Raw genomic sequence first — 19,458 nt, 5'->3', positions numbered from 1 at the left:
TTATGTTTCCGATCCTGGTCAACCTGGTTGTCGGTACACTGCATTATCTCCACGGCCTCCTATGCTATGATCGAGAAACTATGGCAGAGTTTCTGCATGCATGGCATACCAAAAGTCCTGGTTTCTGACAACTGCCTTCAGCAGTGGGGAGTTCCAGGCCTTCATGAAATCAAATGGCATCAGACAGATTAGACAGCCCCATGTCTCCCATCATTCAATGGACTGTCAGAACGGGACATGCAGACCGTTAAAATTAGCACGAAGAAGCAACCAACTGGCAGCATCCATGGAGACCATGTTGGCATGGATTTTATTCGATTATAGGACCACTCCTCATATTTCAACAGTAATCGCCCTGGTGCAACTGTTAACAGGTCAGTGGCTTTACACGAGATTAAGCCTATTCCCGAACCTGGTGGGGAGGGTGGAGTCCCAACAAGAGAATCAGAAAAGAATTATGGTTCTGTGAGATCCAAAAGAATGTTCAAGACAGGCCACCAAGTCTCTGTCAGGAACTTTGGAGATGGCTCCAGTTTGGTCCCTGGTGTCATACTGGAGAAAACAGGACCCGTATCCTACAAAGTGAAGGTCCAGGATAAGGTCTTGGGGAAACATGTGGACCACCTTAGAAATAGGACGTCCGTCCACAAACAAGACTCACTGGCCATAGATGTGGCCACTGCGAGTGCCGGGCTACCGCCCGTGTCAGTCTCTCCTGATAATTTTAGTAAAGCCTTTGACAAGGTCCCTCATGGCAGATTGGTGCAAAAGGTGAAGTCACACGGGATCAGAGGTGAGCTGGAAAGATGGATACAGAACTGGCCCGGTCATAGAAGACAGAGGGTAGCGATGGAAGGGTGCTTTTCTGAATGGAAGGCTGTGACGAGTGATGTTCCGCAGGGATCAGTGCTGGGACCTTTGTTGTTTGTAGTATATATAAATGATTTGGAGGAAAATGTAGCTGGTCTGATTAATAAGTTTGCAGACGACACAAAGATTGGTGGAGTTGCGGATAGTAAAGAGAATTGTCAGAGAATACAGCAGTGTATAGATCGGTTGGCGATTTGGGCGGAGAAATGCCAGATGGAGTTTAATCCGGACAAATGTGAGGTAATGCATTTTGGAAGGTCTAATACAGGTGGGAATTATACAATAAATAGCAAAACCCTTAGGAGTATTAACAAGCAGAGAGATCTGGGCGTACAGGTCCACAGATCACCAAAAGTGGCAATACAGGTGGATGAGGTAGTCAAGAAAGCATATGGCATACTTGCCTCCATCGGTCGGGGGGTTGGGGTATAAAAATTGGTAATTCATGCTGCAGCAGTACATAATCATAGTTAGGCCACATTTGGAATATTGCGAACAATTCTGGTCACCACACGAATAGAAGAATGTGGATGCTTTGGAGAGCGTATTGAAGAGGTTTACCAGGATGTTGCCTGGTCTGGAGAGTATTAGCTATGAGCAGAGGTTGGATAAACTCAGATTGTTTTCACTGGAAGGATGGAGGTTGAGGGGCCGTGCTGATAGAGGTTTACAAAATTATGAGTGGCATGGACAGAGCGGATAGTCGCTCCCCCCCCCAAAAGGTGGGAAGGTCAATAACTAGGGGACGTAGGTTTAAGGTGCGAGGGGGGAAAGTTTAGAGGAGATGTGCCAGGCAGGTTTTTTTTTGTTTTGTTTTTTTACACAGAGGGTGGTGAGTGCCTGGAACACGCTGCTGGGCAGGTGGTGGAAACAGATACGAAAGCAGAGTTTAAGAGGCATCTTGACGAATACATGAATAGAATGGGAGTATAGGACAGCACGTTAGCATGGTGGTTAGCACAATTGCTTCACAGCTCCAGGGTCCCAGGTTCGATTCCGGCTTGGGTCATTGTCTGTGCGGAGTCTGCACATCCTCCCCGTGTGTGCGTGGGTTTCCTACGGGTGCTCCGGTTTCCTCCCACAGTCTAAAGATGTGCAGGTTAGGTGGATTGGCCATGATAAATTGCCCTTAGTGTCCAAAATTGCCCCTAGTGTTGGGTGGGGTTACTGTGTTATGGGGATAGGGTGTAGGTGTTGACCTTGGGTAGGGTGCTCTTTCCAAGAGCCGGTGCAGACTCGATGGGCCGAATGGCCTCCTTCTGCACTGTAAATTCTATGATAATCTATGATATGGACCCCAGAAGTGCAGGAGGTTTTAGTTTAGGCAGATATCATGATTGGCGCAGGTCTTGGCGGGCCGAAGGGCCTGTTCCTGTGCTGTACTGTTCTTTGTTCTTTAATAACGAGGACTCAAGTTCTGAGATGGGAGCAGATGAACCAGGTGTCCTGACTGTAGCAGACACCGATGAGGAATCCGCATTTGTAACTCTTCAGTGCTACCTCCGGAAATGAAGATCACCGATCTAGTTCACACCTCCAGGTTCCGTTCCATCCTCAACGGACCTCAGACCGATTGCGAGGACGTTGCAGGGACCTCCTCACCACGAGAGTCCTGAGGAGGAAATCGGCTCAAGGGAGGAGGTATCTTATGATGACCACAGAGGACATGGGAGATCGTCAATGGATCTCCCCAAGGGCTTCATGGAATACATAGATACATAGAAGACAGGAGCAGGAGGAGGCCTTTTGGTCCTTTGAGCATGCTCCGCCATTCATCACGATCATGGCTGATCATCCAACTCAATAGCCTAATCCTTCTTTCTCCCCATAGCCTTTGATCCCATTCGCCTCAAGCGCTATATCCAGCTGCCTCTTGAATATATTCAAAGTTTTAGCATCATCTACTTCCTGTGGTAATGAATTCCACAGGCTCACCACTCTTTGTGTGAAGAAATGTCTCCTTATCTCTGTCCGAAATGGTTTTCCCTGAATCCTCAGGCTGTGACCCCTGGTTCTGGACACACCCATCATTGGTAACATCTCCCCTGCATCTACCCTGTCTAGTACTGTTAGAATTTTATAAGTCTCTATGAGATCCCCCCTCATTCTTCTGAACTCCAGCGAGAACAATCCTAACCTAGTCAATCTCTCCTCATATGACAGTCCTGCATCCCTGGAATCAGTCTGGTAAACCTCCGCTGCACTCCCTCGAGAGCAAGAACATCCTTCCTCAGAAAAGGAGACCAAAACTGCACACAATACTCCAAGTGTGACCTCACCAAGATTCTGTACAATTGCAGCAACACATCCCTGTTTCTATACTCAAAACCTCTTGCAATGAAGGCCAACATACCATTAGCCTTCTTTTCCGCCTGCTGCACCTGCATGCTTACCTTCAGCGAATAGTGCACAAGGACACCCAGGTCCCGCTGCACACACCCCTCTCCCAATTTACAACCATTCAGATAGTAATCTGTCTTCTTGTTTTTGCCTCCAAAATGAATAACCTCACACTTATCCAAATAATACTGCATCTGCCATTGGTTTGCCCACTCGCCCAACCTGATCATAAAATTTGCATTTATAGCAAAAACAATTCCACTCCATACTATCTATGCTATACCCCAACACAGGTTTTAAAGTCAATTTGCCATTCTGTTGGTTGAATGAGCTCAAAAGCTTTTCTTGTCTTTGATGCATTCTTGTAGCTCATGCTCCCAATTCATTGCTTTTGGCAATCTATTACAGAATAATTTAGTAAGCTTCAACCCATTACTGTAAAGCACCATGCTCAACAGAATGGCAAATACATTTTAAAAGATCTGTGAAACAGGACTTGATGGGCATGAAAGTTTGTGGGATTCTGCTTTAATTTTGGTGGAAGGAAGAACTTTGGAAATCTTGCAGTGTGAATGCTGGTAATTCACTATCATCACACTAATTGCTATGAAGGTTGGAGTTGTGTTAGCCATTAAAATATGAGTATTCAATGTGGATCTCAAAGCTGATATAAGCTTTACCAAAATTATCACTCATTCCTACAAAGTAGACTTCCTCTTTCATAAATCAGCTGCCAAGAGTAGACTATCTAATTACTGCCAAAGAGAAATAACCATCATAAAATAGAAAACAATAACAAGTATGCACAAGTGCCGTATCTGTATTTTAAAAAATGTATACTATATTTCTTAAGCATTTATTTAATTGATCCCCAGAAATTGGTTGGAAGTAATAGACTACTGAAGTGTATAGAATTTGGATGTTGTGCCCCTGTCTTCCCCGTACATTCTGGTGTGGAACTCAAGGCTGTGGTGAATCTTTCTAAATAGGGAGACTGACACCTTATTTCTGGAAAGTGGTATTCCATTAATGTGAATTTACAGAGAAATCAGACTGCCTTATATAAACTAAGCAAAGCAGATAACACTGTACCTGTTAAAAGAAATAGGTTTCCGCCTTATAGCAATTAAGCAAAATGCTGTAGAAAAGATTGAAATGGTAAATTTAGCAGTGAAATAGCAATACCTGTTCAGGCTTCAAACCAGGAGGAACCCAGGCATATTCCTCCAAAGCACAGCCAGAATCATCATCAGATGTGGAGTTCCTCTGAAAATCATACATAAGTTTGTTCACAGTCTTCTCCATTTCTAAAGGCATCACTGTCACTATGTGTTCTTCACGTGGGCACTTGCAGTGAAGACAGATCTTTCTGTGAAAAGTAAAATAGCCATTTGTAAGCTCACCGCAGTAGGGAAACTGCTGAAATGATCACTGTCAAGCTGCAAGCTTGGTTACTTAACTATAAACACATACTTGGCAACCAGCCTCTGGCAGTAGCCGACAGCATTCAAGTCAGTTTTATATTCTTGCGTGTGTGCCTTTTGTGGTTTATAGCCCTATACATGTTGCACAACCTAGGAAGGTCAGGGACTCTAAGGCTATAGTCAGGTTGTTAAAGCTGTCAGAGCTAAGCTGGTTCTGCTGTCAGGGAAACAGGCTGCCAGGAACAATCAATTCAATTAGCAAAACATCGAATAGCTAGTCTAACTACAAATGTGAAGTGACTTGCTATTGCAATGCATGAATCAAGTGAGAAAATCACAAAGGTTCTAATATTTCAAAACTGACACCCTGCTGGAATAGACATATTCAATGCTGCTCAATCTCAAAACTATGCTCTTCATGAATTAATTTAAACATTAAAAATAATCAGTTATTTGGCTTACTAATAAATACTTTATCAACTGATTTTGAATAAATTCAAGTACTTATGGTAGATGTGTCAAAGTTTAGGAAAGCAAACTGCGAGAGAAAAAAGTTTCCTGCTTCAATGCTGCCTTTATTAGATATCTTCATAGAAGGGAATAGTTTATCTTAGCTCATGGACTTTTGCCAGATTTTCCCAATTTCCTGCTATTCATTAGAACAAGAATGCATTTAGACCCAAACAGACAATGGGCATCTGGTTTGCATCCACTCAGCATGGGGACTCATTTTAGCACACAGTTCCTGCCTTTTGAAAAACAGAACCCTGTTAAAAAGTTTAATTATCAAAACTAATTAAAACCCTTAAAGTGCTGGTCACATCATCTGTTAGTGCTAACAGTACAGGGTTCTTATTTTTGGCAGGGTAAGGGTTAAGATGACAGTTGCTAAAGGAACGTTCTACAGCTGTGCAGGCATGAACATTTTAGATTGATTTCAAATTGTAGCAAGAATGTAAAATCAATTGCATATGGCAGTACTTCTTTGCAACAATTTTTTTTTAAGTACTAGATACAATGCTTTGAATGTACAGAGAATGAAATGAAAAACAATTTTGCATAGTTTTGGAAATATTTGTAAACAATGTTTAAAAACTGCATTTCAAAGCTAAAGAAAAATCAACAATGTATTTAACAAGTTATTTTAAAGCCCAGAAAGGCATCAAGTGCTTGAGTTAATTATGGTCTAATTGTGGCTAATAAAATATTAGCATGTGAGTTTGCACGTTCTCCCCGTGACTGCGTGGGTTTCCTCCGGGTGCTCCGGTTTCCTCCCACAGTCCAAAGGCGTGCAGGTTAGGTGGATTGGCCATGATAAATTGCCCTCAGTGACCAAAAAAGGTTAGGAAGGGTTATTGGGTTACGGGGATAGGGTGGAAGTGAAGGCTTAAATGGGTCAGTGCAGACTCGATGGGCTGAATGGCCTCCTTCTGCACTGTATGTTCTATGTTAAAACAATTCAGAATTTAGTGCATTCTATTTTATACAATACATTAAAGCATGCTATGAAATTATATAGTAATTGTTTCAGGTGCAAAATATATATCATGACTTCAAAGTCAAGTAAACCTTGCTATAATACAAAAATATTGGTCAGCAGCTGGAAGCTTCCAATGCAGTAGATATTTTGCAGACTGGGACCCCTGTTTTTCTACAAAAAGAGGAAAACATTTCTATCCCCTGAAAATGACAATACAATAGCACACAGCCATCAAATATACTGTTTATAGGAACATCCATTTTTAAAAGCAATTAAAAATTAACAGTCAGTTCCAATGTAAATAATCAAGCACTAAACCAGTAGATGCCCAAAACTTTGATTAGCTATAGAATGCTCAATTGTTGCTGACGGAAAATGTCAGAACGTAACAGGGAAGAATTCAACTGCACATTCAAGCTTCTCAAGTATGAATGCATACAGTAAATGAGCAAGCAAACGCATTTTGATAGGAAAGGACAGGCTCTGCGATAACAATGGTAGCAGTAAGCTTGGCATTGTTTCGTAGACAACAGGGTAATAATTAGGCATCATCACAACTATTTCTCAGATGGAAAATGGGGTGCTGGATTTTATGATTTGAGTAGAAAGTTGGGGTATGGGGGGGGGCGATCTTGGAGGTAGGATCTCCGATGGGCACAGGAGACTCGCAAAAGAGGCCCGATCCCCTCCATACATGCCCAACACTAACCCATGGAGCTAAAGTTGTTGGGATACCCACATGGCATTGGCCCCCCACTGCCATGAGTAAAATAGTAGTGGGGGTGGGATGAGATCCTTAAGTGGCCACTTATGGGTTGCAAATGGCCCAAGGCTGGACAGGCCACCAGACATCTCCATTGCCTCTGTAAAATCCCATACAAGTTTGGGTGACCAAATAGGTGGTGGGAAGGGTATTTGCTGGATGTTATGAGCCCCTTGCCTTCAAACCTGTCGATCGGGTGCATAAAACCCAGCCAGAGAAAGAAATTACAAATTTTGCAGGAAATGCTTTGCACCCTGAGAGTGCCTAAATATATCCACAGTTTTATTGGCTTGAATGATATTCAGGCATCCAAGGCAGCTATCTAAATTAGTCATCAACCTAATGTTGCTTTATCCATCTTGATGAAAAATTCTAACATATTATGGTCGCTCATCCCCAATGGGTCCCGCACAAATAGATTGTAAATGATTCCGTTCTCATTACACAATACCCAGTTTAGAATGGCTTGTTCTCTAGTTGTCTCCCAGGACTAGTGCAGAGGGGGTGGCGTTCACACACCGCCAATGTTCTTCAGGAGTCAGAGGAGGCTGATACATCAGAGTCTGCACCGTCTTTCTTGCAAACCTTCCATCAGTTGTCATGATACACCGTGTAAGTGCACGGTCAATTCCAGCCTCCCTTGACCCGTATTCGCAGCACAGGTGAAATTAGATTTTATTTAAAATACCGGAGGTCCTTGGTTGATCCCAATAAACTGTTTTCACCAGGTTTGTAACTTTAACACAAGTAACCTTTTATTATTTTTAGTATTATAATTAAACAGACAGAAAATGTAACTGGCAATCTAATTCACCTTTCCCAACCCTCCTTCCTAACTACCCCACTATAGACACATACACACAGACAAGTTCAGCTTTCGTTTTGATACTTCTTCCTTATAGGCTTGAGATGGTTTCCTCTGGCAAGGTTGGCTATCTTCTCTGCAGACTGAGCATCATTCCAAGTTCACAGCAGATGATCTGGCAGGCACCCGCTGTTTTCAGAAGAATAAAGCAGTTCTTTCACTTCAGTAAGCAGGCGAGTGAGAGCATTCCTCTCACTTCCAAGGTCTGAACGCTTCTGTCGCTTCTCTCAGAAAGCATTACGCAGGAACCAAGCACTGACCCTTATCAGGCAGAGCACTGTGCCTAGCCAACTCACCGGTTGCCACTTAACCAATCGAGTCAACTCCCTCCAAATCTAATTCCTATGATCCACTTGGTGCTGAGGAGTTTGACTTCTCCTTTCAAAAAACAAAACCTGGGAACATAGTGTCCTCACAAGCAGGCTGTTTCAATTGTGAGTCTTAGGCTTAAAGGCACATTCTGATTATGGATCCACAGGCCAAAATAGCATAAAAGAAATGGGAACAAAGGAAATAAATAGTAAGGCTTCTTATACAGTGCAGACATTTGCACCTCAATGGGTCCTTCTGTGCATATCAGAAATCATGGAACACAATGAAATGCTCATCATTTCAGAGCAGGATGAGACAGGGGAGGCAGAGTCTGTGGCCAGCCTCCTTGGAGGGCGGAAGACAGGAGGTCAGAGATGTAGAGCCTCGGGATTCATGAAACAGGCTTCTCTACCAGGACAATCAGAGTGAGAGATGTGTGTTCACGTCTTGAGAATTACCTGGCGCACTGCAGAATCACGGGATGAGAATGGATGAGTCAATTCATCTCATGTGCTTCACAATGACTCAGTATATTTCATAACAATATGTCCTTCATTGCTAGAGGGATGGAGTTTAAGACTAGGGAGGTTCTGCTGCAATTGTATAAGGTGTTAGTGAGGCCACACCTGGAGTATTGTGTTCAGTTTTGGTCTCCTTACTTGAGAAAGGACGTACTGGCACTGGAGGGTGTGCAGAGGAGATTCACTAGGTTAATCCCAGAGCTGAAGGGGTTGGATTACGAGGAGAGGTTGAGTAGACTGGGACTGTACTCGTTGGAATTTAGAAGGATGAGGGGGGATCTTATAGAAACATACAAGATTATGAAGGGAATAGATAGGATAGATGCGGGCAGGTTGTTTCCACTGGCGGGTGAAAGCAGAACTAGGGGGCACAGCCTCAAAATAAGGGAAAGTAGATTTAGGACGGAGTGTAGGAGGAACTTCTTCACCCAAAGGGTTGTGAATCTATGGAATTCCTTGCCCAGTGAAGCAGTAGAGGCTCCTTCATTAAATGTTTTTAAGATAAAGATAGATAGTGTTTTGAAGAATAAAGGGATTAAGGGTTATGGTATTCGGGCCGGAAAGTGGAACTGAGTCCACAAAAGATCAGCCATGATCTCATTGAATGGTGGAGCAGGCTCGAGGGGCCAGATGGCCTACTGCTGCTCCTAGTTCTTATGTTCTTATGTATATTGTAAGGAATCCAAAGAGTTAACAATATGATGTTAATACTTCTCACCACCAGATGGAGGTAAGGAGCAGTGATATAAATATCATGTGACTCCTGGGATTCTGGGAGAAAGTGTTTAGGCGTGCGATAGATTAGTTGCATAGTGTAGAGTTCTGTAGTTAGAGATATCGTACAATTTAATTTAATAACTTATACCTGGTTGACTTATTCGAATCTTATTAAAGTAGTTTAAATAAATTAGCTTTGTTCAGTAACATTGCTTAATGTTCTTTTTAAAATCTACATTCTCAAGACATCCTGATAAACACAACAGAGAACATCACATGGTAACAGGAGAGGTCACCAAGGTAGTTTAGTTAAATTTAGAGAGAGAAAAAAAATCTCAAAGAAAATAAAACTTGCAAAATTCAAAAAAAAAATCTCATCAAGACTCCTATCTAAATGATATCATGAAAGTAAGTTGCATCGAAGGAACATGCCCAGTTGAAGCTTCGTGGAAGGTCTGGAGACTCCAAAGCAATTCAGGACATCAGGTAACGTAGATGTGAACAGGAGGAATTTCAAACAACAGTTTGAACTCTACCTCTCAGCCTCAGACCTCGAAGTGGCCAATGATCAGCGAAAGATTGCATTCTTAACCTTGGCTGGTCCGCAAGCATTAGAATTGTATAACTTATTCCACTTTGAGAATGAAGGTGATAAAAAGAAATATATTGTCAAAGTTCGACAGACATTGTGAATCGTAGATTAATGGAACGCTTGAGTGTTATATTTTCCGAAAACGAGTCGAAAAGGCAGGTGAAATGATTGATTGTTTTGTAACAGATCTCAGGCTCAAAGCACAGACCTGTAATTTTTCGCTATTAACAGACTCCCTTCTGGGTGATAGATTGTATTCGGTGCAAAAAATGAAAAGCTGCGTGAAAGATTGTGGGCGGCACGGTAGCACAATGATTAGCACAGTTGTTTTGCAGTTCCAGGATCCCAGGTTCGATTCCCGGGTTGGGCCCTTGACTGTGCGGAGTCTGCACGTTCTTCCCGTGTCTATGTGGAAGCCGGGAGACTACGGCATTAAACTGGTTGTGTATATCTAGATGAGCCTAATGGTATGATCAGGATTGTGACTGATGCAGCGGGTCGGGTGATTCTCATGCTGTTGGGTGCCCAGCGTGAAACTTGTTTTGGGCCTCTCCGGCGATGCTCCCAGAGCAATGGGATCGGCGCCGGGTGGAAAAATCGCACCCTCAGTCTTTTGTTTTATGTCAGGGAACTGGCACATTGACCTGAAGGGTGGAGGTAAACATCGCCCTGCCTTCGTTCAAGCACTCTCATCAGAATAAAAATCCTGGCCTTAACCAATCAGATTGAATGATTGTGAAATTAACAGTGCAAGGACCATGAAGAAAGCTCAAATGGTAAATTCAATGTCAAGATACGAAGAGAGGCAACAAAGGATTGGATTCTGAGAGAGAAAAAAGAGACAATGAATTTTATATTTACAAAAATCTCTTTAAAAACTTAATTTTCTGTGTCAGACAGGCAGAAATGATAATTTTTGACATTGTTAATGGACTAGACTAGAAATGGCCACATTACATTATTTCTACAGTACAAATACAGGAACTTTAAGCCGTTTAATGCATTTGAATGGGAGACACCCTTTCTCATGAAATGAACAGTAGAGGGGTGCATCTTTGACAGCAACGTTTTGATTTTTGGGTTCAATTGTGTATTAATCATCGTCTGAAGTTGCAGTAGAATTTGCACTTAATAGGGAGAGCTATTAGCTTCACCATTATTTTGAAAACAAAATTTGGCTCTTATTTTTATTACAGTTTTCCAGTATTAATGTTTTTTTGTCTTTTTTTTGTATTGTTATTTACCTGTTAGACATTGTATGCAAGAAATGCTGCACCAGGGGCTGTTTAGCACAGAGCTAAATTGCTGGCTTTGAAGACCAAGGCAGGCCAGCAGCACGGTTCAATTCCCGTAACAGCCTCCCCGAACAGGCGCTGGAATGTGGCGACTAGGGGCTTTTCACAGTAACTTCATTGAAGCCTACTTGCGACAATAAGCGATTTTCATTTCATTTCACCAGAAAAATGTCAGCAAAATGTGGTAGGTACTTAAAGTAAAAAGAACCATGCGCAAATGTTATCAGGAAGAAGAATGCATTTCTGTGGGCCAAATAACCATGTTTCAATTAGTCGTTTGACAATTAATTGTCAGGCATTACTAGAAGTTTAAACAAGATACCTTGACTCTGATTGGTTAAGTAAGGCATTGCCCTTTTGAATGAATCAGCAAATGGCTTTATTTATTTTATTTGGCTGAAACAGGCACAATGTGTATACATGTTCTTTGCAGATACAAAACATGCAGTATTTTGGTTCACACGTGATGCTTTATATGGCAATTTGAAAGTGCTAATTAACAACCATGTGACATTATGTAGAATGTCTAGAATATAAAGGGTGAATGTAATATCATAAGTGACCACTAGATGGAGCTAGATGTAGAACTATATAAAGCGACTCTCAGGCCTCTGCAAGAGGGCTGGAGAGAGTGCAGAGGAGATATCTAGAGGGTGCAGAGTACGGCGACTTCCGGGTGCGGCTATGCGGAGCTGAGCCGCACGATTCGGCAGCTCCCGCTACCACGGACTTTCGGGCTCGCTAGAAGAGCCCCAACGGAACTTTTTTCGAGACTAACCCGTGGGGAAGGTAAGAGGGAGGTCCCCCTCCAACATTTATGAAACGGACTCAAAGCGTAACGGCCACAAAAGTGGCATTGGAGCAACGGGAAAAACCGGGGAAAAAAGACAAAATGGCGGCGGCCAGAGACAAAGTGGAGCTGCAGGAGTTGGAACAACGGGAAAAAATGGGGAAAAAAGACAAAATGGCGGCGGCCAGAGACAAAGTGGAGCTGCAGGTGTTTATTAAGCACTGCTTCGAGGAGCAGCGCGAGGAGATGCGTAAGGAAATGCTGGCGCCTATGCTTTCGGCAATCGAAGGACTAGGGATCACCCAGAAGGCCCACGAGGTTCAGATCCAGGAGGTACAAAAAAGAGTTGGTCAGAACGAGGACGAGATCTCGGTCCTGGTGGTGAGAGTGGAGCAGAACGAGGCGCTACACAGGAGGTGGGCGGGAAGACTCGAAGACCTGGAGAACAGGTCGAGGAGAAAGAATCTGCGGATCTTGGGACTCCCTGAAGGAGCGGAGGGGGCCGATGCCGGGGCGTACGCGAGCACGATGCTCGGGGCCATGATGGGCAAGGAGGCCCCTTTGAGGCCGCTGGAGTTGGACGGGGCACACCGGATGCTGGCGAGGAGGCATCGGGCAAATGAGCCGCCAAGGGCGATGGTGGTGAGGTTCCACCGGTTCACAGACAGAGAGTGGGTCCTGAAATGGGCCAAGAAGGAGCGGAGCAGTAAGTGGGACAATGCAGAGATCCGAATATACCCGGACTGGAGTACGGAGGTTGCAAAGCGGAGAGCGGGTTTCAACCAGGCCAAAGCGGTGTTGCACCGGAAAGAAGTGAAATTCGGAATGCTGCAGCCAGCGCGACTGTGGGTCACATACAAGGGCCAACACTACTACTTTGAAACGCCTGAAGAGGCGTGGACATTTATACAAACCGAAAAGTTGGACTCCAACTGAGGGTTTGTGAGGGTGGGGGGGATATTTGACATTTGATATTTGAGGTTTGATGTGTGATGGTTGTTGTATATAGGGGGTCAATCACAATCACGCGCAGGAAATGTTACATGGGCTGGGGGAGAGAGGGGGCGGAGCGGGCTTTGGAAAGCACGGGGTTTTTTGTCTTTCCCGCGTGTGGGAAGAAAGGTGGGAGGGGGATCTCCCACACGGCGGCGGCCAAGGTACTTAGGGGGTTTATGGATCAGATGGGGGGGGGAGTGGACCCATGGCGGTTTGCAAGGTCGCAGGCCAGGGAATTTTCTTTCTTTTCCCATGTACACAAAGCCTACTCCCGGATAGATATTTATGTTCTGGGCAGGGCGCTCATCGCGAGGGTGGAGGGGACGGAGTATTCGGCCATAGCCGTTTCGGACCATGCCCCGCACTGGGTGGAACTGGAGCTGGGAGAGGAGAGGGACCAACGCCCGCTGTGGCGGCTGGATGTGGGACTGCTGGCGGATGAGGTGGTGTGTGGGAAGGTGAGGGGGTGTATCAAAAGGTACTTGGAGGCCAACGACAACGGGGAGGTGCGGGTAGGGGTGGTATGGGAGGCGTTGAAGGCGGTGGTCAGGGGAGAGCTAATCTCCATTAGGGCTCATAGGGAGAGGACAGAGGGCATGGAAAAGGAGAGGTTAGTGGGGGAGATTTTGAGAGTGGACAGGAGATACGCAGAGGCCCCGGAGGAAAGATTACTTGGGGAAAGACGACGGCTCCAAACGGAGTTTGTCCTGTTGACCACAGGGAAGGCGGAGACACAGTGGAGGAAAGCGCAGGGGGCGACCTATGAGTATGGGGAAAAGGCCAGTCGGATGCTGGCACACCAGCTCCGTAAAAGGATGGCAGCGAGGGAAATAGGGGGAGTCAAAGATGGAAGGGGAGCCACGGTTCGGAGTGCGACGAAAATAAACAAGGTATTCAAGGCCTTCTATGAAGAGCTGTACAGATCTCAGCCCCCAGCGGGGGAAGAGGGTATGAGACGATTCCTAGACCAACTGAGATTCCCGAGGGTGGAGGAGCAAGAGGTGGCTGGTCTGGGGGCACCAATTGGGTTGGAGGAGCTGAGCAAGGGTTTGGGGAGCATGCAGGCGGGGAAGGCCCCGGGACCGGACGGGTTCCCAATGGAGTTCTACAGGAAGTACGTAGACCTGTTGGCCCCGTTACTAGTGAGGACCTTTAATGAGGCAAGAGAGGAGGGGACTCTACCTCCGACAGTGTCGGAAGCGACAATTTCTTTGATCCTAAAGCGGGACAAGGACCCACTGCAATGTGGATCGTACAGGCCGATCTCACTCCTTAATGTGGATGCAAAGTTGCTGGCAAAAGTGCTGGCCACGAGGATCGAGGACTGTGTCCCGGGGGTGATTCACGAGGACCAGACAGGATTTGTAAAGGGTAGGCAGCTAAACACCAATGTGCGGCGGCTCTTAAACGTGATAATGATGCCATCGGTGGAGGGAGAAGCGGAGATAGTGGCAGCTATGGACGCGGAGAAGGCCTTTGACCGAGTAGAGTGGGAGTACCTCTGGGAGGTGCTACGTAGGTTTGGGTTCGGGGGAGGGTTTATCAGTTGGGTTAAGCTCCTTTACAGAGCCCCGGTGGCGAGTGTAGTGACGAACCGGCGGAGGTCGGAGTACCTTTGACTGTACCAAGGGACGAGGCAGGGGTGCCCCCTATCCCCCCTGTTGTTCGCATTGGCGATCGAATCATTGGCCATGTCATTGAGGGAGTCTAATAAATGGAGGGGGGTGGTCCGAGGGGGAGAAAAGCATCGGTGTCGCTATATGCAGATGACCTGTTGCTGTATGTGGCGGATCCAATGGAGGGGATGGTGGAGGTCATGCAGACTCTAAGGGAGTTTGGGGAGTTTTCGGGCAATAAGCTCAATGTAGGGAAGAGTGAGCTCTTTGTATTACAGGCGGGGGACCAAGAAAGAGGGATAGGGGACCTACCGCTGAGGAGGGCGGAGGGGAGCCTTCGGTATCTGGGGATCCAGATAGCCAGGAGTTGGGGGGCCCTACATAAACTGAATCTGACGAGGTTGGCGGAGCAAATGGAGGAGGATTTTAAAAGATGGGACATGCTACCGCTCCCGCTGGGGTTTGTGTGGGCGAATAAGACCCCGAGGGTAAGGAGAGGGTTCCTGGAACGCAGTAGGGACCGAGGAGGGTTGGCGCTGCCAAACCTGGGGAGCTACTACTGGGCAGCAAATGTGGCGATGATCCGCAAGTGGGTTATGGAGGGAGAGGGGGCGGCATGGAAGAGGATGGAGATGGCGTCCTGCAAAGGAACGAGCCTTGGGGCGTTGGTGACGGCACCGTTGCCGCTCTCGCCAACAAAGTATACCACGAGCCCGGTGGTGGCGTCAACGCTAAGGATCTGGGGCCAGTGGAGACGGCACAGGGGTGTGGGAGCATCGGTGTGGTCCCCGATCAAGGGTAACCATCGGTTTGTCCCGGGGAAGATGGACGGGGAGTTCCAGAGCTGGCATCAGGCGGGGATCAGAAGAATGGGGGACCTGTTCATTGACAGAACGTTGGCGAGCCTAGGGGCACTGGAGGCGAAGTTTGAGTTACCCCCGGGAAATGCCTTTAGATATATGCAGGTGAGGGCTTTTGTGAGGCGACAGGTGAGGGAATTCCCGTTGCTCCCGGTACAAGAAATTCAAGACAGGGTGATCTCGGGTGCATGGGTCGGGGAGGGCAAGGTGTCGGCAATACACCAGGAGATGAAAGAAGCGCTGGTAGAAAAGTTGAAGGGTAAATGGGAGGATGAGCTGGGGGAGGAGATCGAGGAAGGTCTGTGGGCTGATGCCCTGGGTAGGGTTAATTCCTCCTCCTCGTGTGCCAGGCTCAGCCTAATACAATTTAAGGTGGTTCACAGAGCTCACTTGACGAGGGCGAGGTTGAGCAGGTTCTTTGGGGTAGAGGACAGATGTGGAAGGTGCTCAGGGAGCCCGGCGAACCATGTCCATATGCTTTGGTCATGCCCGGCACTGGAGGGGTTCTGGAGAGGAGTGGCGGGAGCAATATCTCAGGTGGTGAAAGTCCGGGCCAAGCCAAGCCAAGTCCAGGGAGGGGGGGGGGGGGGGGCTGTCTGGGGGGGGGGGGGGGGTGGATGAGCAAGAGATAACATGAAGAGCCGGGGAAATTGGCACGTACGGGAGAGAGCCAGTGTACAAAGCTATGTAAAGATACTATTTTGTCATGTATATATCTTGCTCCGCGCAATTTCTCGTTTCCTTTTTTTTGTTACGGGGGGGGTATTGTTTGTAAGGGAGAAAAATTGTGTTAAAAACTTTAATAAATGTCTTTTTTTTTAAAAAGAGTGCAGAGTACAGTTATGGATAGAATATAGAGACTAGTGTTAGTAGAGTGTAGACTGTAGATTACTCGATTATTGCTTGCTATAGGAGTAAGTGGTCGAGCTTTAATAAGTAGCGTAATAAATGTTAGCTTTGATATTCAACTTAGCTGGAGAGGGAGGGGGAGGATCCAGTTGTTGTGGTCCATGTGGTCAGGACCAGGGGCACAAAATGCACCACGAAATAGAAAGTGCATGTCAGAAAGGCAAGGTCACAGTGATCATGGGGGACTTCAATATGCAGGTGGACTGGGTAAATAATGCTGCCAGTGGACCCAAGGAAAGGGAATTCATTGAATGTTTACAGGAGGGCTTTTTGGAACAGCTTGTGATGGAGCCCACGAGGGAACAGGCCATTCTGGACTTAGTGTTATGTAATGAGCCAGACTTGATTAAAGATCTTAAAGTAAGGGAGCACTTAGGAGGCAGTGATCATAATATGGTAGAATTCAATCTCCAATTTGAAAGAAAGAAGGTAGAATCAGATGTAAAGGTGTTACAGTTAAATAAAGGTAACTACAGGGGCATGAGGGTGGAACGGACGAAAATCGACTGGGAGCAGAGCCTAGTGGGAAAGACAGTAGAACAGCAATGGCAGGAGTTTCTGGGAGTAATTGAGGACACAGTACAGAGGTTCATCCCAAAGAAAAGAAAGGTTATCAGAGGGGGGATTAGGCAGCCATGGCTGACAAAGGAAGTTAGGGAATGCATCAAAGCAAAAAAGAAAGCCTATAATGTGGCAAAGAGTCGTGGGAAGTCAGAAGATTGGGAAGACTACAAAAACAAACAGAGGATAACAAAGAGAGAAATAAGGAAAGAGAGGACCAAATATGAAGGTAGGCTAGCCAGTAACATTAGGAATGATAGTAAAAGTTTCTTTAAATACATTAAAAACAAACGGGAGGCAAAAGTTGACATTGGGACGCTCCAAAATGACGCTGGTAATTTTGTGATGGGAGACAAGGAAATAGCTGAGGAACTAAATAAGTACTTTGCGTCAGTCTTCACAGTAGAAGACATGAGTAATATCCCAACAATTCCGGAGAGTCAGGGGGCAGAGTTGAATATGGTAGCCATCACAAAGGAGAAAGTGCTAGAGAAACTAAGAGGTCTAAAAATTGATAAATCTCCGGGCCCAGATGGGCTACATCCTAGTGTTCTAAAGGAGATAGCTGAAGAAATAGTGGAGGCGTTAGTTATGATCTTTCAAAAGTCAATGGAGTCAGGGAAAGTCCCAGAGGATTGGAAAATCGCTGTTGTAACTCCCCTGTTCAAGAAGGGAACAAGGAAAAAGATGGAAAATTATAGGCCAATTAGCCTAACCTCGGTTGTTGGCAAGGTTCTAGAATCCATTGTTAAGGATGAGATTTCTAAATTCTTGGAAGTGCAGGGTCGGATTAGGACAAGTCAGCATGGATTTAGTAAGGGGAGGTCGTGCCTGACAAACCTGTTAGACTTCTTTGAAGAGATAACAAATAGGTTAGACCAAGGAGAGCCAATGGATGTTATCTATCTTGACTTCCAAAAGGCCTTTGATAAGGTGCCTCACGGGAGACTGCTGAGTAAAATAAGGGCCCATGGTATTCGAGGCAAGGTACTAACATGGATTGACGATTGGCTGTCAGGCAGAAGGCAGAGAGTTGGGATAAAAGGTTCTTTTTCGGAATGGCAACTGGTGACGAGTGGTGTCCCGCAGGGTTCAGTGTTGGGGCCACAGCTGTTCTCTTTATATATTAACGATCTAGATGACGGGACTGGGGCATTCTGGCTAAGTTTGCCGATGATACAAAGATAGGTGGAGGGGCAGGTAGTATGGAGGAGGTGGGGAGGCTGCAGAAAGATTTAGACAGTTTAGGAGAGTGGTCCAAGAAATGGCTGATGAAATTCAACGTGGGCAAGTGCGAGGTCTTGCACTTTGGAAAAAAGAATAGAGGCATGGACTATTTTCTAAACGGTGACAAAAGTCATAATGCTGAAGTGCAAAGGGACTTGGGAGTCCTAGTTCAGGATTCTCTAAAGGTAAACTTGCAGGTTGAGTCCATAATTAAGAAAGCAAATGCAATGTTGTCATTCATGTCAAGAGGCTTGGAATATAAAAGCAGGGATGTACTTCTGAAGCTTTATAAAGCATTAGTTAGGCCCCATTTAGAATACTGTGAGCAATTTTGGGCCCCACACCTCAGGAAGGACATACTGCCACTGGAGCGGGTCCAGCGGAGATTCACACGGATGATCCCAGGAATGGTAGGCCTAACATACGATGAACGTCTGAGGATCCTGGGATTATATTCATTGGAGTTTAGGAGGTTGAGGGGAGATCTAATAGAAACTTACAAGATAATGAATGGCTTAGATAGGGTGGATGTAGGGAAGTTGTTTCCATTAGCAGGGGAGACTAGGACCCGGGGGCACAGCCTTAGAATAAAAGGGAGTCACTTTAGAACAGAGATGAGGAGAAATTTCTTCAGCCAGAGAGTGGTGGGTCTGTGGAATTCATTGCCACAGAGGGCGGTGGAGGCCGGGACGTTGAGTGTCTTTAAGACAGAAGTTGATAAATTCTTGATTTCTCGAGGAATTAAGGGCTATGGAGAGAGAGCGGGTAAATGGAGTTGAAATCAGCCATGATTGAATGGTGGAGTGGACTCGATGGGCCGAATAGCCTTACTTCCGCTCCTATGTCTTATGGTCTTAGCTACTGCGGTCTTTGTGAACACTACGACATCCATTCTGATAATAAGAATCACAAAGAAAACCACAAACCATCTGTAGCATAATTTAAGGTCATGTTTTTAAGATGGCAAACTTATGAGTAGCAAAAAAAAATTATACTGGGTTAGTTATTATCCAACATTTTCAGGGTTAGCTAGCAATTTCATTATTCACTACATTAGCTGCTTTCTTCTACTCCACAACAGTTGAACACTTTTCAATAACCTGAGACCCCAAAATTAATTCATTCTATATAACACTTTTACTCAGTGAAGTAGTTTCAGAAACAGAAAGGTTTTGTTAATGAATGTTGAGATTCATTAATATTCTTCAACAAGCTTCTGCTTGTGCAGAAATTTTATGTGACTAGAAGCGAACAGAATTAAAATTGGGAGTTGTTGAATGAAAAGCATGTGAAGGACAGACCTGTTAACTTCTTGCTTCT

General features: G+C 45.4%; 1 protein-coding gene across 1 annotated transcript in view; it reads right to left on the bottom strand.

Moving 5' to 3' along the window:
* The window catches only part of LOC140387632 (prickle-like protein 2), a 385,150-nt gene that overhangs the window by 46,168 nt on the left and 319,524 nt on the right, over positions 1-19,458 (bottom strand). The window contains exon 3 of the mRNA XM_072470826.1: positions 4,396-4,579. Within this exon, the coding sequence (XP_072326927.1) occupies positions 4,396-4,579 (184 nt within the window). The remainder of the gene's footprint in view (positions 1-4,395; positions 4,580-19,458) is intronic.

This window comes from Scyliorhinus torazame, chromosome 13, assembly GCF_047496885.1.
Source record: "Scyliorhinus torazame isolate Kashiwa2021f chromosome 13, sScyTor2.1, whole genome shotgun sequence".
NCBI classification, from domain to species: domain Eukaryota; kingdom Metazoa; phylum Chordata; class Chondrichthyes; order Carcharhiniformes; family Scyliorhinidae; genus Scyliorhinus; species Scyliorhinus torazame.
The sequence above is the reverse complement of the archived record's forward strand: the minus strand, read 5'-3'. Positions and strand labels throughout refer to the sequence as shown.